This window comes from Schistocerca serialis, chromosome 2, assembly GCF_023864345.2.
Source record: "Schistocerca serialis cubense isolate TAMUIC-IGC-003099 chromosome 2, iqSchSeri2.2, whole genome shotgun sequence".
Taxonomy (NCBI): Eukaryota; Metazoa; Arthropoda; class Insecta; order Orthoptera; family Acrididae; genus Schistocerca; species Schistocerca serialis.
This window is the reverse complement of record NC_064639.1, coordinates 1,094,096,915-1,094,122,487: the sequence shown is the minus strand read 5'-3', so window position 1 is coordinate 1,094,122,487 and position 25,573 is coordinate 1,094,096,915. Positions and strand designations below refer to the sequence as shown.

At 40.8% G+C, this 25,573-nt stretch overlaps 1 protein-coding gene across 2 annotated transcripts in view; it reads right to left on the bottom strand.

Moving 5' to 3' along the window:
* Positions 1–1,089: 1,089 nt before the first annotated feature.
* Positions 1,090–25,573, bottom strand: part of LOC126458554 (katanin p80 WD40 repeat-containing subunit B1) — a 147,068-nt gene continuing 122,584 nt past the window's right edge. For both annotated transcript variants that reach the window (XM_050095675.1, XM_050095676.1), the window contains 2 exons: positions 5,727–5,846; positions 1,090–2,096 (listed from right to left, as the gene is read on the bottom strand). In XM_050095675.1, the coding sequence (XP_049951632.1) occupies positions 1,961–2,096; positions 5,727–5,846 (256 nt within the window). In that variant the 3' untranslated portion in view covers positions 1,090–1,960. The remainder of the gene's footprint in view (positions 2,097–5,726; positions 5,847–25,573) is intronic.

Sequence of the window (25,573 nt, the reverse complement as noted above, 5' to 3'; positions counted from 1 at the left end):
ATCTCATCTATTCTCTTCCTTTTCAGACTACACAGAGATTCTGTTTCCCTTCTTCCCTAATGACATCTGGTACTTATTTTATTGTAGTTGATCATGTGATTCTCTCAACTGTTATGGGATCAACTAAAATCATTCTGTATTTTAGAATATTTGTTTTAGGATTTAATCTGTTCTGTTGTTATTATGTTGATTATCAGTCAGCAACAGAATCAGGTACATCTCATTTTATCCATTATCACAGGGTTTAAAACTGTAAGAGTCTTATATCACATACCCAAATAGTTACTTTTTAAACACTGCTTCTCACTTTATCTAAATCAGACTGCAACTGGAACATCTACAATGGATCAGCACAAAATAAATGTGACATTCATAAATAATTTCCAATTTAGTACAGTTATGTGGAAGTTATGTAAAGAAGAAGAAAGACTTCACATCTGAATATGAATGGACAAGTTACCTTTAAAGCCACAAGTGGCATTAATTAAGGAAGGTAACTGTCTCACTAAATAGCCAAGTTTTACTTTTGTTGGAAAATTTCTATGTGCAACATGCAAATTTATACATTGTATCCACTAAATCTGTTGCAAAGGTACATATTGCCAATACAGCAAAGTGATCACCCCTACTGCTCCCAATGGTTAAAATATGAAGCATCATGTTGGCAGTGGAATTAGTTTCTTGAGTAATTCGGAGTAACTGACACATGTGACAAATTGAACTATTCAAAAGATCCCTGACATCCACTGGCTGGTTGATCACAAAGTAAAAAAAGTAGTTTTGGTCATGGAATGCTTATTTCAACACAAAAATTATTGCAGGAACTGAACTGCCAATCTCAAAAACATTATTAACAAATATCTGCATTGAAGGGACATCATTCTACACTACAGGCACATAAAACCATAGCTGGAAACAAGTACCTGCAAGGGTAGAATCTGTATAAAAAATATTTGATATTTATGTAATGCAGAAGCATATTCTTTCATTTCCTCGCCATCTTTTTTTTCTTCTTTTTACAATCACTATTTACTTTTTTTACAAAACAAGACTAGCACAAAAGGAAAGAACCGAAGAAAAACATTAAAATTTGTTTAAAATCAAAAGTATTTTTAAAATATTTTTGTTATTTACATAACAAAAATCACAATAAAATATTATTCTGCCACTCTAAAATAGTATTAATAACTAAAAATATGTCACTACATTTTTTATGATATGAAATACTTTTGTAATGTTCCTAATGGCACTATAAAAATTAAGATCACATTTCAGTTACCCCCATATCTGGCAAGATTAGACACTGGGTTACTTTTAAAGGCACATCATAAAAAGTACAAACTAAACAAAAAGTCACACAATCAACAAAACAATTAACTTATTTTACACACATCCAAAAACTTTCATCCAGTCACTGCACTTTAAATTAACTAGAAAATAAATTAGTGTTCTTGTTACTGCTGGGCAGTCATACTGTACAACTTTGCAAACCATTCGTTCCTCATAAATACTGTGACATTAAGGCATCTTTAAGTATGTATTATCAGTCCTGTGTTCTTAAATGTGACAAACAGGAAAAATATTTTGGACGGACAGCACATTACCGGACTCAATTTTATAAGCTGAATATCAGCAGAATACAACATACATGCAAAACAAATTGATGTCATATTTAAAGTGTTTTTCATACAAGTACTTTTTTTATACACCTCATAAATTTCAAAAAAAGCATGTATGAGTTGCAACATACATATCTCAACATTGTATACAAAATTTTACTATTTAAAAATGCATTAAGTAAATGGAATGACAAAGCTCAAATAAGTGTTCTGTCCCATTTCCTGCATCTATTTTAGTAACAACTAAACTATTTCAGTATGAGCAAACTGCTTGTTATCTGTGAGCTTTGGTTATTACTTTCACTAATAGTTGTTTTCTTCTTTTTGTCAGTAAATATTATCTATTCATCAAGTTCTTGCATCAGATTATGTAGTTCACGAAATGATTGTCCAAGTTTCCCCTGCATTGTCTGCCGTTTCAGCAGGAAAGCTCGAATTGTCATTAAACTTCTATAACAATTTAGGCACTTTTTGTACCTGAAAATCAAACACGAAATTATTACCAACATGTTTGAATATAGCATCAAAATAAAATGGCAAATTACCTTTTACACAGACATACTGAAATGAAATTTACCACTCAGCACTTAAATAATTCCATAGGAAAAATAATTTCTATTGTTCAACAAATGTTATTGTATGTGATGTCATATACTGGTAACCTTCCCCCTCCCTCATTTACAAAATAATCTGCCTTGCACATGAATTAATTCAGTTAATACAAATATTCCAAATACCTCCAACACTTACATATACAATTGTTATTATTATTATTTCTCTTTCCTGTCTCCGACGTTATGTCTGGTTAAAAATGGAGTGACGCGGACCTTGATCAAGCGTGACTTCCTTTTAACTGTACGGTATATGTTACATTGCATTTAGGAACTTTTGGGTAGTTGAACATGTATCAATAATTACAGATTTTTGTAGTTGTATATATACATTTGGAGGTAGCTGTATTGCGTTGATGGATTGGTGGATATTGTGTGGTATGACTCCTGTAGTTGATAGTATAATTGGTATGATGTCAACTTTATCCTGATGCCACATGTCCTTGACTTCCTAAGCCAGTTGGATGCATTTTTCAATTTTTTCTCCTGTTTTCTTCTGTATATTTGTTGTATTGGGTATGGATATTTCGATTAGTTGTGTTAATTTCTTCTTTTTATTGGTGACTATGATGTCGGGTTTGTTATGTGGTGTTGTTTTATCTGTTACAATGATTCTGTTCCAGTATAATTTGTATTCATCATTCTCCTGTACATTTTGTGGTGCATACTTGTATGTGGGAAAGTGTTGTTTTATTATTTTATGTTATATGGCAAGTTGTTGATGTATTATTTTTGCTACATTGTCATGTCTTCTGGGGTATTCTGTATTTGCTAGTATTGTACATCTGCTTGTGATGTGATCTACTGTTTCTATTTGTTGTTTGCAAAGTCTGCATTTATCTGCTTTGGTATTGGGATCTTTAATAATATGCTTGCTGTAATATCTGGTGTTTATTGTTTGATCCAGTACTGCAATCGTGAATCCTTCCGTCTCACTGTATATATTGCCTTTTCTTAGCCATGTGTTGGATGCGTCTTGGTCGATGTGTGGCTGTGTTAGATGATACGGGTGCTTGCCATGTAGTGTTTTCTTTTTCCAATTTACTTTCTTCGTATCTGTTGATGTTATGTGATCTAAAGGGTTGTAGAAGTGGTTATGAAATTGCAATGGTGTAGCCGATGTATTTATACGAGTGATTGCTTTGTGTATTTTGCTAGTTTCTGCTCGTTCTATAAAGAATTTTCTTAAATTGTCTACCTGTTCATAATGTAGGTTTTTTATGTCAATAAATCCTCTTCCTCCTTCATTTCTGCTTAATGTGAATCTTTCTGTTGCTGAATGTATGCGATGTATTCTATATTTGTGGCATTGTGAGCGTGTAAGTGTATTGAGTGCTTCTAGGTCTGTGTTACTCCATTTCACTACTCCAAATGAGTAGGTCAATATTGGTATAGCATAGGTATTTATAGCTTTTGTCTTGTTTCTTGCCGTCAATTCTGTTTGCAGTATTTTTGTTAGTCTTTGTCCATATTTTTCTTTTAGTTCTTCCTTAATATTTGTATTATCTATTCCTATTTTTTGCCTGTATCCTAGATATTTATAGGCATCCGTTTTTTCCATCGCTTCTATGCATTCGCTGTGGTTATCCAATATGTAATCTTCTTGTTTAGTATGTTTTCCCTTGACTATGCTATTTTTCTTACATTTGTCTGTTCCAAAAGCCATACTTATATCATTGCTGAATCCTTCTGTTATCTTTAGTAATTGGTTGAGTAGTTGATTTGTTGCTGCCAGTAGTTTTAGATCATCCATGTATAGCAAATGTGTGATTTTGTGTGGGTATGTTCCAGTAATATTGTATCCATAATTTGTATTATTTAGCATGTTGGATAGTGGGTTCAGAGCAAGGCAGAACCAGAAAGGACTTAATGAGTCTCCTTGGTATATTCCACACTTAATCTGTATTGGCTGTGATGTGATATTATTTGAATTTGTTTGGATATTAAGTGTGGTTTTCCAATTTTTCATTACTATGTTTAGGAACTGTATCAATTTAGGATCTACTTTGTATATTTCCAATATTTGCAGTAACCATGAGTGGGGTACACTATCAAAAGCTTTTTGGTAATCAATGTATGCGTAGTGTAGCGACCTTTGTTTAGTTTTAGCTTGATATGTCACCGCTGCATCTATTATCAGTTGCTCTTTACATCCTCGTGCTCCTTTGCAACAGCCTTTTTGTTCTTCATTTATAATTTTGTTCTGTGTTGTATGTGTCATTAATTTCTGTTTAATGACTGAAGTTAATATTTTGTATATTGTTGGTAGGCATGTTATGGGGCGATATTTAGCTGGGTTCGCTGTGTCTGCTTGATCTTTAGGTTTCAGATATGTTATTCCGTGTGTAAGTGTATCAGGGAATGTGTATGGGTCTGCAATGTAACTGTTAAATAATTTAGTTAGATGTGAATGTGTTGAGGTGAACTTCTTTAACCAGAAATTTGCTATTTTATCATTTCCAGGGGCTTTCCAATTGTGAGTAGAATTAATTGCTTGGGTGACTTCATGTTGCAAAATTATCACTTCAGGCATTTGTGGTATCATCTTGTATGTGTCTGTTTCTGCTTGTATCCACCGTGCATGCCTGTTATGTTGTACCGGGCTTGACCATATGTTGCTCCAGAAGTGTTCCATGTCTGTTATGTTTGGTGGATTGTTTATTTTAATGTGTGTGTTATCTATTGTCTGGTAAAATTTCTTTTGGTTTGTGTTGAATGTTTGGTTTTGTTTCCTTCTATTTTCACTTTTTTTGTATCTTCTGAGTCGTTTGGCTAATGCTTGTAATTTCTGCTTCTTTTCGTCTAATTGCTCTGTCGCTTCTTGTTGTGAGATTTTACCTAACTTTTTTCGTTTTTTTCCGAGATTTCATTTCTTATAAATTGTGTTAGCTGTCCGATGTCTTTTCTCAGTTTTTCTATTTTGATCTGTAGCCTGTGTTGCCATGCTGGTTTTGTGGGTTTCTTCTGTGTGTTGGTTGGTTCTGATCTCTCCCTAGTGTGTATATTTAGTGTAGTGAGTGCTCCTATATAAACCAGTAGTTGTAACTCTTCCATAGTTGTGTTTTCATTTATTTTGTTGTGTATGATTGTGTTGATAGTTTTTATTGTTGTTTCGACTTGTGGGTTATTTGGTGGTCTACGCAAGAATGGTCTAATGTCTGTATTTGTGTCTTTGTATTCTATATATGTTAGCTGAAATTTTTCTTGTATATCTAACATCTGTGTCACTTCGTGTTCTATTTGTGCTTGTTCTGGTGGCTGTCTTAAGATTTCGTTTTCCTCTGATTGTTTAATTGGTGCATGTTGTTCTTTGTTTGTTTGCTCTGGGATGTTTGAGTCCATTACTGTATTTTCTTCTTCTTCTGATTGCACATTATTTTGTTCCAGTATTTGTTGTACTTGTTGTTTGATGTTTTCTAATTCTGACTGGGGTATCCTGTTATTTTTATTATTGTTATTATTATTATTATTATTATTATTATTATTTGGGACTTACCTTTCTTCACGGGAAATATCGACTCCTACTGTTTGAATTGGTGCTAATATATTAGTCTTTATAATGGAAGCAAAATGCTTCAGTATAAGGCGAAGAGCATTGCAGCCTACAGTCATGTATCTGCAAGAGGAATGTAAATAAAATTAACAACTTTAAACAGCTAGCCTCAAAAAACAGATGAAACCTGAGAACATTTATAACACTTAATGTGAATAAGAGATATAAGAGACATGTATTGTGTTGATTTAAAACAGAAAATGCAAAAATATTTTTCATTCTCTACACAGGAGAAAATCAATTAATTGCAAATAGTCTTTAACTTTGCATCAATAGAGGTGCAGACACGATGGTCATGCATCTAGGAAAGAAGTAAAAGTAGCAGAAATTAAGCTTAATCACTTTAGGAAAACCACAATGAACCTAAATCTGGATGGCCATTCAAGGACTGGATCTACCACCCTCCCAAGTTTGAGTCCAGAGTCTTACCATTCTGTCTATTGACAGAATACCAAATGCTAATTCATAGTTAACATAAAAAAATGTTATATATTACAGCTATGTGTGCATTGTGCACACAAGGTGCCAAATATGAACCCCACTAAATTTCTGTCATCCTCCTCTATAACAAGTGTTACCAGAGATCACAAGTCACATTTATGAAGGAGCCACTGCCTTATGGCAACATAAAGAATTATCCTACACAGAGTAATAAGTCATTGTCTATAATTATTGTATTTGCAATAGTACATAGAGTAATGTGTAATGGCCTGTTACTGTCACTGATTTTAGATTGTGAATTAGGCAATAATTTAAAAATTATACCAAAAACTTACAAATAAAGTACATTAATACCTGAAAAAGTTAACACAGAGATTTTTAAGATTGTAAACATCCAACTGACTAAGCAAATTACTCAACAACTGCTGATCAGTGAATCTCTTATAAAAGAATAGTTGATGTGTATTAAAAGATCACACCACATTTATAACTCAAGAGTTAGAGAGCATAAACATGTTGGCAGCAAAGTTGATGCAATAATGTTCCGTTTTTGCTTATAAATGCAAATGGATGAACTGTCTTGTATTTATCACTTTTTATGCATGGATACTTCACCACAATCCCTGAACTATATATATATCTCATCACATGGCTTCCTTAACAACAATCAATACTCAAAAGTCCACAGCTAAGCAGACCTTTTGGAATGCAGAAAATATTTGCAATATATTGTATATACAATTATTCTTCTGCCTTCAAAATGAAAATTATGTCTTCGGAAGAAAGGTCACATTTTATATAAAATCTATGGGTTAGTTCAGTCTCTACATTGCACATCTTGTACAAGGTACAATTAATAAATTGTGGTATGGGTACTCTCCACATAGAAAGTAAATGTTGCACTGTGGTCACTGGATTGTGAAGCACAGATGTAGTTATGAATGGAGAGGCAAGGCAGGGGGAGTGGGGGAAGGGAGGGAGTGAGGGAGAAATGGGGAGAGGAAGAGCTAGAGAGAGACCCCATAGGAGAACATATCTGTTTATGGAGGCCAGAAGAGGACAAATGCACTCCAGGGTTCTTGAATGGTTTGGACAGTCATATTGCAGTTTTCATGGGTCGTATAGACAAAGTGATATTTAAAGCAAACGTAACTGGTAAATATGCACATTCTATGAGGTAGTAGCTGTTGTTAAGTGCACAGTGCAGATTCTCAACAGTTGAGAAGCCTGAGTCAGTTGTTAATTCAAATAGAAAGGAGGAGGTTCTGTTGTTGGATAGTTCTCAGTTCTCATGGCAGAGGTGTAGGAACAGGCAGTATGACATAGGTGGTGATCTGGGAAAGATGTAAAAATGTACACCTTGTACAGCTTTATCAGTGTGGTGATCGGCCTCATCTTCACACAGCTGTTAGGTATATTAACATGGGGCTTGAGGAGGCACTGACACTGCAGTGACACCAGTCGAGTCTGACGATACATCAGGTTTCACTAGGAACAGCCCGCACCTCTGTAGGTGTGGGACGGGGAGGTTATACTTCACATACTGTAATTGTTGTGCTAGGAGGGCGGCCCTAGTACTTGTGAAGATCCTTATCTAGTTACTCTGGTTATTTTATTAATGACAGTTGCATACTTTATGATGCCAAGTTTGTGCAGGAATGTAGGGAACTTCTCTTATTTACCCTTATGGAGATTTTGACATTATGTATTGAAAGATCAATAGTTTGTCACCTAAAGATGCCACTATAATGTTATGAAACTAGTTGTGATTGAAATGCTATTTTGACACAGCTGTTGTGGTTTTCACCAGTTGAATTAAATATAGATGCAGTTTGCTTGCTTGTTACATCTCTTTTACCTTGATTTCCTAAGAAACATGTATGCTTACGGTCACAATAAGATATTTTTAAATTTCAAACACTAGCTGTTGCATTGACATGAATCTGAAATTTTTATTTTCTTTTAAACAGTATACTGTCAAATGGGGCGAATTCGGACAGTATAGCTTATTTGCTCTTTGGTACTGCATAGAAACAAAGAGTTACTTATTTTAACGTCCGTGCACCAGTTGTTTCAAGCAAAAAATTGCATTTATCGCTTTCCACAACTTTTATTTTGCATCAATTGTTTCCTTAGGTGAATAATTGACGAACAGTGTCAGTGTTAAAAATCCATGCATTATTGTAAAGTGGAAACTTTCTATTGTTGCACTGAGTGGGAAGTTATTGGAACCGTAATTGTCGACGCGCTCAGTAGCTAACAGCACTGAGACAATTTCTGTACAAGTTTGACGAGTTTCTCGTGCAAGGTTATAAAATAATGACGGTTTTTGCAAAACTGTGTACTGTGTGGGGTGATTTCGGACAATGCCAAGAACGTATCAGAGCAGGAGAGGTGCTACAGTACGGTGTTATTATGACCTGCAACTTCTAGATAAAGCTGTTCGTGATATTCAGAATGGTAAATTATTGTACAAAAAAGTATGTGATCTGTATGGTGTACCTAAATCAACCCTACGAAATAAAGTGCAGGAAGCACATCCGAAAAAAAGGGGAAGGCAGCCAGTGCTAAATAAAGAAGAAGAAGAAATGTTGAAGCAAGGTATCTTGAGGGCTGCACATTGAGGATTTCCCTTCACTAAATTGGATATTAGATATTTTGTTACAGGCTACCTTGATAAATCTGGCCAAAAAGAGAAGAAATTTCGTAATATCTTGCCAGGAGAAGAATGGGTGCAATTATTCCTCAAATGACAGTCAGAACATCTTTCCATTCGCTTCAACGAAAATATTAATTGAGCTCGTGCAGAAATGAACAAAGAGACTGTTTATTTAAATTCTTGCAAATTAAAAACTTATGTGTAATATATAAAATTCATTATTATATCATTCCATATTACTTATTTGTAACAAAGGGCTCCCTTAAATTGTGTAAAATGTCACTAAAATTAAATAAAAAGCATGTAGAATTTAAAAAAAACGGCAGTAACTGTCCGAATTCGCCCTCTATATACTCTAACGTCTGACAGAGATTTAAAAAACACGTGTCCGAAATCACCCCAATCCGACGGGTGACTTTGGACACTTTATTTAACTGCCTCAGATAAATATACCTACACAGACACTTTCTGGTTCTAGTATATTTTATTCGTTACACATATACCCTACCACTTCCATAACAATCAATTTAATCTAAAAATATATACGAAAGTTCCAATCAAAATAACGACAAAACCGTCCGAAATCACCCCCATTTGACGGCAGTCGTCCATAGTAGTCATAATAAATCGAGTTAAGCATCTTAATGATTTCAATTCTTTTCATTTTTTAACCTCGTCAATTCATTAGATCCCAAATTTTGTGCAACGAAATAGCTAAGCTGGTGTGTTGTAGGCTTGTTGTTCAAATATTGCTGTATAATGTAATTTTTGTGGGTTATTCATTACAAACTTTCGCCTAGAAAGGCTCGCATTCCAAATGCAGAGTAGCAGTCTACTGATCTGATTTACCCTGTTCCACGTAGTCCCATTTCAGCAGAAGCACTGCGCTGCTTAAATCTCTGCAGTTATTACTGTTTAACCCTTTCGTCAGCCGTGGGAAACATGTTTCCCACTACAATGAACTCGCTCCTAGTCCAGTGGGATTCACAGTTCCCACTTCTTCACAGTTCCCACCTCTGTACGGTGCTACCACCTAGTGAACAGTATAGGGTACTGCTTCCAGTTGGAAGTTCTCACCGTTTTTGCTGTACCTTCGCGCAGAGGCATTGTATAGCTGAGTGTTGCTCTGTAGAGGAGCCTTTCAGTGCTGTTTGCGTGACATTTTGTGATTTTTTCCTCAAAGCTATAGTGTAAGGTAAATACTTTTGATTTACCCAAATTTATGAAGGAAAACGTAAAATTGGAACGTGGAGAATTCCAGTCAGTTTCCTGTCCTCCATTCATGACACATGAGAAACAGCAACAGTGAAAAGGAAAAACAAGGATGGTACCAGTACAGAGATTTCTTGTCCTGAAGTTGTGGCAGAATATAACAAAATAATGGGTGGTGTCGATAAGTATGATCAATTACGAGAAAGGTATGCTATTGCCAGACGTTCTGTAAAATGGTGGCACAGAATATTTTATTTCCTGGTGGACGTTGCTGCAGTGAACAGTTTCATCCTGTGGAAAATAAGTAAAAGAGAAAGTGGACAGCATGATCAGCTCGCATACAGGATCCATCTAGCCAGACAATTGATCGCTGGCTTCTCATCCCAAAAAAGGAGTGGAAAAAAACCTGTCTTTCTGGCAAAAAGGGGTGGAGTACCTGACGATTTTCGTCATGTGGCTGTAGGGGAGCATCAACCCATTTTAGGAGAAACCTACTGGACGTGCCGTCATTGTACAGGGTGGCGCAGGGAAACGGGAAATTTCGAAATAATGTCATTTCCATGAAGAAATTCATAAAACTAGTAATTTATTAACGAAAGGGAATGTATTCAGTATGCCATTATTCAGTATGTCTTTACAATCAAAATGTACAAAAGTGTCTCTTTACTTTTTAAAGATGACATCGGAAAGATTTGCTCCCATTCGGCGTTCACACTCTAACAGCCTGTTATGAAAACTCTGGAATGCGCGGTGTAGCAAATCTTGGGGAATGGCAGTGATTTCGTTTTCAATGTTCTCCTTCAGTTCATGGATTGTTGCAGGACGTGTACGGTACACCTTGCCTTTAAGATATCCCCACAGGAAGAAGTCGCACACACTAAGATCAGGGGATCTCGCAGGCCACGCAATGTCACCGTTACGTGAAATAATGCGTCTTCCAAGCAATTGACGAAATGCTGCCATCGATTGTCGAGTAGTGTGTGACGTGGCTGCGTCCTGCTGAAACCACATGTTTTCGACGTTAAGATTAAGCTCGTACAGTCTCGGTGTAAAGAATGTTTGAAGCATTTCAACATATCGAGCGGATGTTACTGTCACTGCACTATCATCCTCACGTTCAAAAAAATAAGGGCCGATAACACCATGACACGATACAGCACACCATATTGTGACCTTGGCGATATGTAGTGGACGCTGGTGAAACAAGGATTGTCCTGTGCCCAATAACGAAAATTCTGTTTGTTCACGAATCCGTTCAGGTGGAAATGGGCTTCGTCTGATGTCCATAAGTTACCAAGGAAATTCGTGTCCTCGTTGATTTTAGCCGATATCTGGCTACTAAACTCCATACGTGACGCTGGGTCTCGTTCATGTAAGTGTTGCACAATCTGCAACTTATAGGGATGGAAGTCTAATTCGTGCAGTATTCTTTGTAAGCTTCGTCGCTTAATCCCGAGCGAAGATGCATGCTGTCGAACGGAGCGGCGAGGACTTCTCTCGATTGCAGCTTTAGCAGCTGCAATGTTCTCTGGGGTACGTACCGTTGGAATGCCACCTGGAGGTTTCTTTTTCAAGGCAGATCCTGTTTCTTCAAAATTAGGCACCCACGTTGTAATCGCATGCGCAGATGGGACACGTCCATGACGTCCAAGCTGGTAATGCTGCCGAAATGTTCTCTGCGCGGCAGTCGCACTATCACCATTTTTGTAAAACGCTCTCACAGCTACTGCACGTTCCGCACCAGTCCAATTCTCCATGATTACTAAATGGCAATGCGTTCACATCAATTGTGCAAACTTTCGAACATCTGCCGGCGCTACAGTGCTGCCAACTTTAACGTTCTAAATTTGCCGTTCCCCTGCGCCACCCTGTAGTACCAATGCTGCGGAAAAGAGCACTCCCTGTGTTTGTACATATTGTCAAACACCACTTTGCGTAGACCCATGTTTCAGAAAATTTCATGGCAAGTAATTGTGAACAATCGTTGTAACAAGAGAAGTACATTTATCAAATAAATATGACAAATAGTGAAAAAGTTTCAAATATTGAAAAAGTTGTTTTTGTCATTTAACTCCAAGGAAAGACAGTGGGAAGAATACCTCCCACCTTGTTGTGTGACCCCACTTTCACAGTTGGAGCAAATTTGATATTCTGTATGATAAATATACCTATCTGTTAACTACTATCTGCTCTCCATTCATTAAAAAAACTGGTCAATAATTTTGCCCACGAAAGAGTTAAATCTTCGTTAAGTATACGAACACAAAAGTAACGTGGGAAGCCCGAATAAGAACGCCATCGAAGGCGAACAGCAGCGCGCGCCGGGTCCGATGCGGGGTCGGGCGGTGAGCCGCCCTGCAACGCTACGTGCGTCCGGGGCGAAGGGGACGGTGAGCCAGACACGCTATATTTGCGCAAGCGATGAATAATTTAAAAAACGGAAGTGCAGGGGAGCGGCGGGCGACGGCGGTTCGTGAAAGGGAGGTGGCAGCGCGCGCCTCTCGTTACGCGCGGCTTGAAACCGGAGCACGCCGGCGCCGGCGCCGCCTGCGACGTCACAGGCGGGCGCCGAATTGGCCTGCGCGCCACGGCACGGCGCAAATTGGCGCGCCTCCGCTGCGACGCCCGCCGCATCTGGCCGCCTCTCATTTGCACAGCTGTGGGGGGCCCACCCTGCAGCGTGCGTCGAGGGTTCTCACGCGCTGTCACTTGTTACGACTTGCTCGCATGCGCCGCACCAACTCAGTTGTAACCGACTGTCACAATCTGTCCCCCCGCGTGGTACACACGAACGGCGACTCTCCTCTTCACCCTTCAAAGGCCCCACCTGCCTTGTCAAGAGATGGCGATCCTCGGCGCAAAATAGAACGTGAACATTTCACCCAAAGATTTTAAGAGTTTTCATTCGTAGGTAGCAAGCACACCATGTACTCCCTCCCAACTTAGTCGCATCTACATCTACATGATTACTCTGCAATTCACATTTAAGTGCTTGGCAGAGGGTTCATCGAACCACAATCATACCATCTCTCTGCCATTCCACTCCCTAACAGCGCGCGGGAAAAACGAACACCTAAACCTTTCTGTTCGAGCTCCGAAAAAACGAACACCTAAACCTTTCTGTTCGAGCTCCGATTTCTCTTATTTTATTTTGATGATCATTCCTACCTATGTAGGTTGGGCTCAACAAAATATTTTCGCATTCGGAAGAGAAAGCTGGTGACTGAAATTTCGTAAATAGATCTCGCCGCGACGAAAAACGTCTTTGCTTTAATGACTTCCATCCCAATTCGCGTATCATATCTGCCACACTCTCTCCCCTATTGCGTGATAATACAAAACGAGCTGCCCTTTTTTTGCACCCTTTCGATGTTCTCCGTCAATCCCACCTGGTAAGGATCCCACACTGCGCAGCAATATTCTAACAGAGGACTAACGAGTGTAGTATAAGCTTTCTCTTTGGTGGACTTGTTGCATCTTCTAAGTGTCCTGCCAATGAAACGCAACCTTTGGCTTTCCCCACAATATTATCTATGTGGTCTTTCCAACTGAAGTTGTTCGTAATTTTAACATCCAGGTACTTAGCTGAATTGACAGACTTGAGAATTGTACTATTTATCGAGTAATCGAATTGCAACGGATTTCTTTTGGAACTCATGTGGATCACCTCACACTTTTCGTTGTTTAGCGTCAACTGCCACCTGCCACACCATACAGCAATCTTTTCTAAATCGCTTTGCAACTGATACTGGTCTTCCGATGACTTTATGATTGTCACCCAGGTCATTTATATAGATCAGGAATAGCAGAGGTCCCAGGACACTTCCCTGGGGAACACCTGACATCACTTCAATTTTACTCGATGATTTGCCGTCTATTACTACGAACTGCGGCCTTCCTGACAGGAAATCACGAATCCAGTCGCACAACTGAGACGATACGCCATAGGACCGCAGCTTGATTAGAAGTCTCTTATTAGGAACGGTGTCAAAAGCTTTCTGGAAATCTAGAAATACGGAATCAACTTGAGATCCCCTGTCGATAGCGGCCATCAATTTGGGTGCATAGATCCTGAGAAATCAGTACCCAGAACAACCACCTCTGGCCGTTATAACGGCCTTGATACGCCTGGGCATTGAGTCAAACAGCTTGATTGGCGTGTACAGTTACAGCTGCCTATGCAGCTTCAACATGATACCACAGTTCATCAAGAGTAGTGACTGACGTATTGTGACGAGCCAGTTGCTCAGCCACTATTGACCAGACGTTTTCAATTGGTGAGAGACCTGGAGAATGTGCTGGCCAGGGCAGCAGTCGAACATTTTCTGTATCCAGAAAGGCCCGTACAGGACCTGCAACATGTGCTCGTGCATTATCCTGCTGAAATGTAGCGTTTCGCAGGGATCGAATGAAGGGTAGAGCCACGGGTCGTAACACATCTGAAATGTAATGTCCACTATTCTAAGTGCCGTCAATGCGAACAAGAGGTGACCGAGACGTGTAACCAATGGTACCCCATATCATCACGCCGGGTGACACGCCAGTATGGTGATGACGAATACACGCTTCCAATGTGCGTTCACCGTGATGTCGCCAAACCCGGATGCGACCATCATGATGCTGTAAACGGAACCTGGATTCGTCCGGAAAAATGACGTTTTGCCATTCGTGCACCCAGGTTCGTCGTTGAGTACACCATCGCAGGCGCTCTTGTCTGTGATGCAGCGCCAAGGGTAATCGCAGCCATGTTCTCCGAGCTGATAGTCCATGCTGCTGCAAACGTCGTCGAACTGTTCGTGCAAATGGTTGTTGCCTTGCAAACGTCCCCATTTGTTGACTCAGGGATCGTGACTGGCTGCACGATCCGTTACAGCCAGGCGGATAAGATGACTGTCATCTCAACAGCTAGTGATACGAAGCCGTTGGGATCCAGCACGGCGTTCCGTGTTACCCTCCTGAACCCACCGATTCCATATTCTACTAAGTCACTGGAGCTCGACCAATGCGAGCAGCAATGTCGCGATACGATAAACCGCAATCGCGATAGGTTACAATCCGACCTCTATCAAAGTCGGAAACGTGATGGTACGCATTTCTCCTCCTTACACGAGGCATCACAACAAAGTTTCAGCAGGTAAAGCCGGTCAACTGCTGTTTGTGTCTGAGAAATCGGTTGGGAACTTTCCTCATGTCAGCACGTTGTAGGTGTCGCCACCGGCGCCAGCCTTGTGTGAATGCTCTGAAAAGCTATTCCTTTGCATATCACAGCATCTTCTTCCTGTCGGTTAAATTTCGCGTCTGTAGCACGTCATCTTGGTGGTGCAGCAATTTTAATGGCCAGTAGTGTATTTGAGTTTACATGATGTCATTTGGAGATAGTGAGTGGACTTGCGGACGCTAGAAAATGGAATGCCAAGTGGAGAAATCAGAACATTTACTACATATTCTTCTACCTGAGTTGAAGGGGTAACAGCAGCGAAGGTAGTCAGAAACTTTTGCGCCATGTATAGGGACAGTGGCATTGGACAAAACACAGCAAGAAATTGGTTTATTCGTTTTAAGGCGAATTGTTTTGACACTAGTGACTCTGCGCGTTCAGGAACACCCCTGGGCTTTGATGTAGATCGTTTAAACGCATTAATCCACAATCATCCATTTCAGTGTACTCAAGAACTGGCAAATGTGATGAACTGTGATCACTCCGCCATCATGCGACATTCGCGTGCAATGTGGAAGGTTCAAAAGTCGGGTGTATAGGAATGGCCTAAGCCAAAATCATCTGCGTGTGGCCATATGTGCATCTCTGCTAGCTCTTCTCAACTGGCTCGTGAACATCATCCATCATTCCTATCCTGTATCGTTAGTGGCGACGAGAAATAGTGTCTTTATGCTAACATGAGGAAAAGAAATGAATGTTTGAGCCCAAACAAAGCAGCAACTCCCCATACAAAGAGCAGCGGCGGTGTGGTGTACTACGAATTGCGTTCCCGAGTGTAACCATAACTGCTGACATTTATTGTCAACAACTGAGGTATCTTGAAAACGCAATCTAAGAGCTACGTCCAGGAAGACAGCGTGAAGTGTTGCTACTCCAGAATATCGCCCGCCCGCCCTCTGCTAGACTAACAAGAAACATTACACAGGAGTTGGTTGGGAAGTCATTCCGCTCCCACATTATTCACATGATCTTGCGCCCTCAGATTTTCACCTTTTCTGCTCTATATCGAACAAGCTATAGACGCTTTCGAAATGTGGTGCTACAGAAGAATGCTGAAGATTAGATGGGTAGATCACGTAACTAATGAGGAAGTACTGAATAGAATTGGAGAGAAGGGGAGTTTGTGGCACAACTTGACTAGAAGAAGGGATCGGTTGGTAGGACATGTTCTGAGGCATAAAGGGATCACCAATGTAGTATTGGAGGGCAACGTGGAGGGTAAAAATCGTAGAGGGAGACCAAGAGATGAATACACTAAGCAGATTCAGAAGGACGTAGGCTGCAGTAGGTACTGGGAGATGGAGAAGCTTGCACAGGATAGAGTAGCATGGAGAGCTGCATCAAACCAGTCTCAGGACTGAAGACCACAACAACAACAACAACAACAACAACGAACAACCTTCAAGGAACTTCCTTTTCGGATGGAAATGTGCTCCGAACAGGTCTCGACGAGCTCTTCGCCTCAAAACCAAGTGATTTGTGCAGTTGCGGAACAGAAAAGTTATCCCAGCGTTGGCAAATTGTTGTACATAGTGAAAGAGAATATAATACCCGTGACTGAAGTCTCTGTTGTATGTGCCAGTTGTGTTTACTGAACTTATGGAAAAACGGTACGAACTGATGCACCAACCCAATACTTTTGAAAATGAGCACATGTGTGGTAGTGAGTCAAGTGCTTTTCAGAAGTCGACAAAAGCATAGGCCTCTCAAATGAGAAGAGGGGGTCTTGGAATCTGGACTACGGATTTTTAATTCATCACACAGTCCCCACGCATTTCTAGAAATAGTGGTCTGAGATTATACTGAACCGCCAGTTGGTTGACGAGCGTGACGGGAAATACTGTGGTTTTAGCAATACAACTTAGGATGGCACGTTTTTCAGGCTGTTCACATAAATAGTGCCGTTACCTTGACGGTATGGCACCTTCGCCGCTGTCAAAAGTTAAGGGTAATGAGAACCTTCACAGAATAGTGCCGAAATAGTGATCCCCTCTTTTCTCTGTGCAGCCCCTACTGAACTGCTGAAAAGGGCTGATCCAGCATCCTGGCGCAGAGAGTCCGTCGCAAATTGCCAAAAGAGTCGTCTTTTCCCTCAGTACTGTAACATGAATGTGACTGCATTATACCAGGACATCATCAGTCTTCACATCAGTCTTCAATTATCACAAGGACGCTTCCTCCCGAAAGCTACAGAATTTAATCCTAACATTCCTTAGCCTTTTTCGGTGTGGAGAGAAGAGACTTAGTGAGACTACATACAGTTTTCTACGGCAGAGCGATTTCAGCAGAACCTGATTAACACAGTCATTTTATACTGTAGGTCTGCTCACCCGTGCTTCATGTGTGGGCCAAAATACAACTCGGAAAGAGAAAAGCTGTTTATTGCAATAGAAAAGTTAAGTGTGAAATTTCAAGGGCGAATAAGATGTGCATACCAGGTTCTGCTTTCTTTGGGATTGGAATTATTATATTCTTCTTGAAGTCTGAGGGTATTTCGCCCGTGTCATACATCTTGCTCACTAGATGGTAGAGTTTTGTTAGGCCTGGCTCTCCCAAGGCTGTCAGTAGTTCTAATGGACGATAAATAGTTTAGACAAGAAGAGAATAGAAGCTTTCGAGATGTGGTGCTACAGAAGAATGCTGAAGATTAGATGGGTAGATCACATAACTAATGAGGAGGTACTGAATAGAATAGGAGAGAGCAGAAATTTGTGGTACAACTTGACTAGGAGAAGGAATCGGTTGGTGGGGCATATTCTGAGGCATTAAGGGATCACCAACTTAGTATTGGACGGCAGCATGGAGAGTAAAAATCGTAGAGGGAGACCAAGAGATGAATATACTAAACAGAGTCAGAAGGATGTAGGTTGCAGTAGGTACTGGGAGATGAAGAAGCTTGCACAGGATAGAGCAGCATGGAGAGCTGCATTAAACCAGTTTCAGGACTGAAGACCACAACAACAACCAGGATCTGGGCCCATCTGGAATAATTTGCATTGCAACACAGCAAAACACACGAATTCTGCAACCCAGCTGTTATGGTTGCGCAACAATGAGTCAAATTAGTGTGACAAGAACCATCCTGGTCCTTCCCTGGGCTTTTCAGTCACTTTTATCGGCCAGTTTAAGGCTGGTTTTGGGAATTTTCCTCCATTCATCAAGTAAATCCTGGCTGTGCGCTAAACTTTACACAGACCACCCAAACATGTAGTTTTCATAACACATATTTTTGCAACTTTAATCATGCCAATAAACATTCAAAATAGGAAGGCATCAAAGTGATCCAATGTTACGAATGTAAATACATCAATTCAGTTTACGAAGAAGTTCTTGGACAGGAGGCAGCACAGCGCCTGTTCTAACGGAAGTGGTGAACCATTATTTGATATCGATAGTCTGCATCTGACCCACAACTGCAGCTTACTGACCACCACCTCGTGCTCTAACATACAGGGGTCGTAATGAAGGAAAATTTCAGAATGGCCAAATATGGATGGCACCATGTATTAACTGCGTCACCAACCACACCTAGAGCACCTTCATCGAGCCTTCTAGTAGGGCGGTGTGCAAATGTAAGCATATAAACAGGACTCACCTGCACTATTGGGGAGAGAAAAGTACTAGCAGATGACGCCACCTCCACGACGCTCGGCACTCTAAGCTGGACTTAGTTTATTTCGCTAGCTTCGACGAAAGTAGGGCGCGTATCGGACTTGGAGAATATCGAGTTAGTAGTTTATCATAGATGGGAACTTGTAACTAGGGAAGTACACCACGGGGCACTTCCACACAATGAACTCACATCGGTAACTAAGCTCTTTTACATCGTTTCCTGAGCAGCCTTGCCGAGTTCCGCACTGTGCACCACTAAAAGTTTACTTTTCAGCCGAGTTTGAGGAATCAGCAGGTGGCCCACCACCACTTAACCTTATCGAATTTCATCGGTCGAAGTAAGGTCTTCTGTCGCTCATCTAGCTGTCCTCCTTGCTCATTCTCAGGACACGACACCAATAAATCCACTAACGCAATCCGATGTAGAGTTTAGTTTTGAGTCACGAGTCTTCTGACTGGTTTGATGCGGCCCGCTACGAACTTCTCTCCTGTCACAACCTATTCACCTCAAAGCAGCACTTGTAACCTACGCCCTCAATCACTTGCTGGCTGTATTCCAATCTCTGTCTTCCTTTACAGTTTTTGCTCTCTACGGCTTCCTCTAGTACCTTATGTCTTAACATGATGTATAGGCTTCTCTTGACCAAGAAGGCTCTATTTGTCAGTGCAAGTCTGCTTTTGATGACCTCCCGTCACTGGTTATTCTGCTGCCTAGCTAGCAGAATTCCTTGACTTCGTCTATTCCGTAACCATCAATCCTGATGTTAAGTTTCTCGCTATTCTCATTTCTACTATTTCTCAATACTTTCGTCTTTTTTCGCTTTACTCTCAATTCATATTCTGTACTCATTAGACTGTTCATTCTATTCAGCATATCCTCTAATTCTTCTTCACTTTCACTCAGGATAGCAATGTCATCAGTAAATCATATCACTGGTATCCTTTCACCTTGAGTTTTAATTCCACTCCTGGAGCTTTCTTTCACTTCCATCACTGCTTCTTCGATGTACAGATTGAACGGTAGGGGCGAACGACTATATCCCTCTCTTAAACTCTTTTTAATCCGAGCACTTCGTTCTTGGTTGACCACACTTACTATTCCCTCTTGATTCTTCTACATATTGCATATTACCCGTCTCTCCCCATAGCTTACCCCCATTTTTCTCAGAATTTCGAACGTCTTGCACCATTTTACATTGTCGTACGCTTTTTCCAGGTCGACAGATTCTATGAACGTGTCTTGATTTTTCTTTAGCCTTGCTTCCATTATCAACCGCATCAGAACTGCCTCTCTGGTGCTTTTACCTTTTGTAAAGCAAAACTGATCATCATGTAACACACTCTCAATTGTCTTTGCCATTCTTTGGTATATTATTCTTGTAAGCTACTTGGATGCATGAACTGTTAAGCTGATTATGCGATAATTCTCGCACTTGTCAGCTCTTGCAGTCTTAGGTAATGTGTGGATGATATTTTTCCAAAAGTCAGATTGTTTGTCGCCAGATTTATACATTCTACACACCAACGTGAATAGTCGTTTTGTTGCCACTTCCCCCAATGATTTTAGGAATTCTGATGGAATGTTTTCTATCCCTTCTGCCCTATTTGATCTTAAGTCCTCCAAAGCTCTCTTACATTCTGATTCTAATACTGGATCCCATATCTCCTCCTGTTTCTTCTTCTATCACATTTGGCTAATCTTCCCCCTAATCTTCCCCCTCACAGGGGCCTTCAATGTACTCTTTCCATCTCTCCGCTCTATCGTCTGCATTTAACAGTGGAGTTCCTGTTGCACTCTTAATGTTATCAACCTTGCTTTTAATTCCACCAAAGGTTGTTTCGGCTTTCCTATACGCTGAGTCAGTACTTCCGACAGTCATTTCTTTTTCGATTTCTTCCCATTTTTAATGCTGCCATTTCATCTTGGCTTCCCTGCTCTTCCTATTTATTTCATTCTACACTGACTTTTATTTCTGTACCTCTGATCTTCCCTGAACATTGTTGTACTTTCTTGTTTCATCGTTCAACTGAAATATTTCTTCTTTTTCCCATGGTTTCTTCGCAGTTACCTTGTTTGTACCTAAGATTTTCTTTCCAACTTCTGTAATTGCCCTTTTCAGAGATGCCGATCCCTCTTCAACTGCACTGCTACTGAGCTATTCTTCATTGGCGTGTCTATAACCTTAGACACCTTCATCTGTATCTTGTCATTCGTTAGTATTTCCGTATGCCACTTCTTTGTGTATTGATTCTTCTTGACTAATCTCTTAAACTTCAGCCTACTCTTCATCACTATTACATTGTGATCTGACTCTATATCTGCTCCTGGGTACGACTTGCATCCAGTATCTGATTTCGGAATCTCTGCCTGACCATGATGTAATGCAACTAAAATCTTCCCATATCACCCGGCCTTTTCCAAGTATACCTCCTCCTCCTGTGATTCTTGAACAGAGTATTCGCTATTACTAGCTGAAATTTATTACAGAACTCAATTAGACTTTCTCCTCTCCTATTCCTTGTCACAAGCCCGTATTCTCCTGTAACCTTTTCTCTGCTCCTTCCCCTACAACTGTATTCCAGTCCCCCATGACAATTAGATTTTCATCTCCCTTTAGGTACTGTATTATCTTTTCAATATCCTCATATACTTTCACTATGTCTTCATCTTCAGCTTGCGACATTGGCATGTATACCTGAACTATCATTGTCGGTGTTGGTTTGCTGTCGATTCTGACGAGAACAACCCTATCACTGAACTGTTCACAGTAACGTACTCTCTGCCCTGCCTTCCCATTTATAATGAATCCCATTCCCGTTGTACCAATTTCTGCTGCTGTTGATGTTACCCTATACTCATCTGACCAGAAATCCTTGTCTTCTTTCCATTTCACTTTATTGGCCCCTTCTGTATCTAGATTGAGCCTTCTGCATTTCCTTTTAAGATTTTATAGCTGCCCTATTACGTTCAAGCTTCTGACATTCCACACTCCGACTCTTAGAACGTTATGCTTTCATTGTTTATTCAATCTTTTCCTCATGATTACCTCTGCCTTGGCAGTCCCGTCCCGGAGATCAGAATGGGGAACTATTCAGCAATCTTTTGCCTATAGAGAGGTCATCATGACACTTTTTCAATTACAGGCCACATGTTCTGTGGATACACGTTGTGTCTTTAATGCAGTGGTTTCCATTGCCGTCAGCATCCTCATGCTGATGTTCATTGCTGATTCCTCCGTCTTTAGGGGCAGTTTCCCACCCCAAGGACAAGAGAGTGCCCTAAATCTCTGTCCGCTCTTCCGCTTTCTTTGATAAGGTCGTTGGCTGAATAGGGGTGACTTTTGTGCCAGAAGACTTCGGCTTTGATTATTAATCAAAATTTAAGCAGTCGTGGGTTTCGAACCCGAAACCGAGGACGTTCTGATTACTAATCAAATACACTACCCCTACACCACAGGTGCAATTAGACTTTCGTTTGGGAACAAAAATTTATAGCTGGCATTCTCCATGACAAGAATTTCCGTCGGTACGATGACATAAGGGTAGCTTTGTCACAGGAAAGAGAATGAAACTTCGGGCATTCACCCATACTTGATGTCTGTCTGAATGCATAAGAATTTATTTTGGTCCTATGGTGACCCGGAACGAGAACAGATTTAAGCAGAGCAGAGATCTGTGTAGACAGTACATTTGGAATAATAATAAACTGAAGCTTTCTCACGAACCTACTAGTGACTTTACAGATTTGGTCACTTACACGGTGAAGCTTTAAATTTTCTTCAAAATTTCATTCTTAAAATTATTTTACAAGAGGCTCAAGGAAAGCTCTTTGAAGAGCCCTAAATATGCACCAACCCACCTACCGACAAGTTTTACGTGCAGCCCACACACGTCCCGACCAACTTCACTCGGCTAATAACAGTGCCGCCCTGCTGCTATCGTTAGTTGCGAGTTGTTCACTGAGGTTAAGTTCGACGAGATGCCGCTTGTTTTGACACTGAAACAAAAACTGAGATTGGCTTGGCTATTTTAGAGCTAACTGTTGCAGTTATCTCTGGTTGTATTTAATTGAGTGTCAAAGTGAGGTTGGCAGCACTAGTGCTGTAAACTACTTGGTGAACTGAGCGATGTAAACTTAACGTTGTGTTTTAGTGTTTGAACATGTGGTTTACAAATGTGATGAGAAGAGAACATTTGATGAATTAACAATACAGGTGTGTCTGTTTGAAAGAAATTTCATGAAGAATGCCAACGGTGACAAAACATCCAAAGGAAGCATTAATGGTAAATGTATGCAAACAAAAGCCAGATGGAACAGGCAAGTTTGTTAAGAATGAGTCCAGAAAAGGAGACAATTGCAATAAAATTACTATAAACAAAAGGACCACAGGGTGAAGAACTGCAAAAAGTGGAAATCTGACGAAAACTGAAGAAAAATAGAAATACAATCCAGGAAAAGTGGGCAGCTCCTAGTGCTATGTTGATAACTGTATGTGAAGAGGTCTATTCAGTTGAAGAAGAGTTAGCAACACGGTGGGTCGACAATGGAGCTAAAAGACATGTAACCAACTCTTCAAAGTACGTTACAGCCTTTTTCAACTTTGACGTTCCATGTGGTGTAAAGGTGGGTGGAAAAGAAACACTAATGGCAGCAGCAAAAGGCAAACATTAAGTTATCATCACTGAGTGACAGTCAAAATATTATGTTGTTGGATGTATGTTCAAACGGCTCTGAGCACTATGGGACTTAACTTCTTAGGTCATCAGTCCCCTAGAACTTAGAACTACTTAAACCTAACTAACCTAAGGACATCACACACATCCATGCCCGAGGCAGGATTCGAGCCTGCGACCGTAGCGGTCGCGCGGTTCCAGACTGTAGCGCATAGAACCACTCGGTCACCTCGGCCGGCTCGGATGTATGTGTTTGTTTTGTTGTGCTTTAGGGCGCAAAAAACAGCTGGGGTCATACGTGCCCAAGTCAAAACTATAGAACACAAACACAGAGAGGAGTTAAAAAATGACTATACTCAGTCCCAATTGACATAAGAGAAGACAAAATACAGGGGCATGGAGAAAGGGCTAAAAAAGACACCATATAGAAACGGAGGTCCAAAACTAAAGATTAAATGGCCTTTGTCATATTGCTTAGGCAGATAAAAAGTAAAACAGCCCATGCGTCATTTCCTAAAACGGCCGACAACACGGATGGCAAACCCAAGTGGGAACGTAAACGGTCAAAAAATGGGCATTCCGTCAGTAAGTAGCGGACAGTTAAAACTTGGGTGCAATGTGCACAAAGTGGTGGTGTAGCACCACTTATCAAATGATTACGGCGAAAAAGGCAGTTCCCAATACGCAGCCTAGTTTAAATGACCTCCTCCCAGTGGGAGGGCCGAGAGGATGTCATCCAAGCTGCTGGGAGAGGCCAAATAAGCCGGAGCTTATTCCCGTGAAGAGAGGACCAATGGCAGTGCCCAAGGGACACCAACTCCTGACAGACAGCATCATAGAGATCATCGGAGGGAATATAGGAACTAGTGGGCTGAGGTACGAGGACTGCAGCCTTGACAGTAGTGTCAGCAGCCTCGTTTCCTGGCAGACAGACATGACTAAGAGCCCACATAAACATCACAGTGGCTCCACCAATACTGAGCAATTGACAGTTTTCCTGGATCCGTTGCACTAAGTGTACAGTGCACATAGACTTTGAAGTGGGTCTGAGCAAAGGAAACAATTGAAAAGTCTGTGTCGCCATATGTACTCTATAGCCCGATACAGGGCAAAGAGCTCGGCTGTAAATACTGAGCAGTATGCTGGAAGCCGATATTGAAAGACACAGGTGCCAATGACGAAGGCACACCCAACCCCATGGTCAGTCCAAGAACCATCAGTGTGCACAAAGGTACTATCGCGAAGTTCCATGCGAAGGTCATGAAACAAAGTGACAGAGCGAGAGTTGAGTAGTGTCCTTAGGAAGCGAGTGAAGGCCAAGGTGAACATGGGCCGCTTCATGCAGCCAAGTTGGTGAATAGTTCACACCCACTGGGAAAGTTGTGGGTAGTGTAAACTTAAGCTGCTGTAGCAACTGCTGAAAGCAGACTCCAGGAGGTAACAGAGAAGAGGGACGCACCCCATACTGGCGATCAAAGGAATAATCGAAGAAGGAGGCATAGGATGGGTGGGCACACATGGTGGACAAATGGCATGCATACCTGCTGAGGAGAAAATCACGTTGCTAGGGCAGTGGCAGTTCAGCAGCTTCAGCACATAGCCTCTCGACCAGGCTAGTGTAAAAGGCACCAGTGGCCAAACGGATGCCATGGCGGTGGATAGTGTTGGGACAACATAAGAGGGATGGACAGGCAGATGCATAAACAAAGCACCCATAGTCGAGTTTCGAAGAGACAAGGGACCTATACAAACGGATGAGGGAAGTACCATAGAGGACATGTGGGACTTTGAGGAACTGTGTACAGCAGGCTGCCAGGTAAGAGACATGGGAGGACTGAGATAGTTCCCTATCGAGCATGAGCCCTAGGAATGTCATAGTTTCAATGAACGGAAGGACAACAGACCCAAGATGTAAAGACTGTGGGAGAAACCATTTGCGCTGCCAGAAATTCATACAGACAGTTTTGTCAGTGG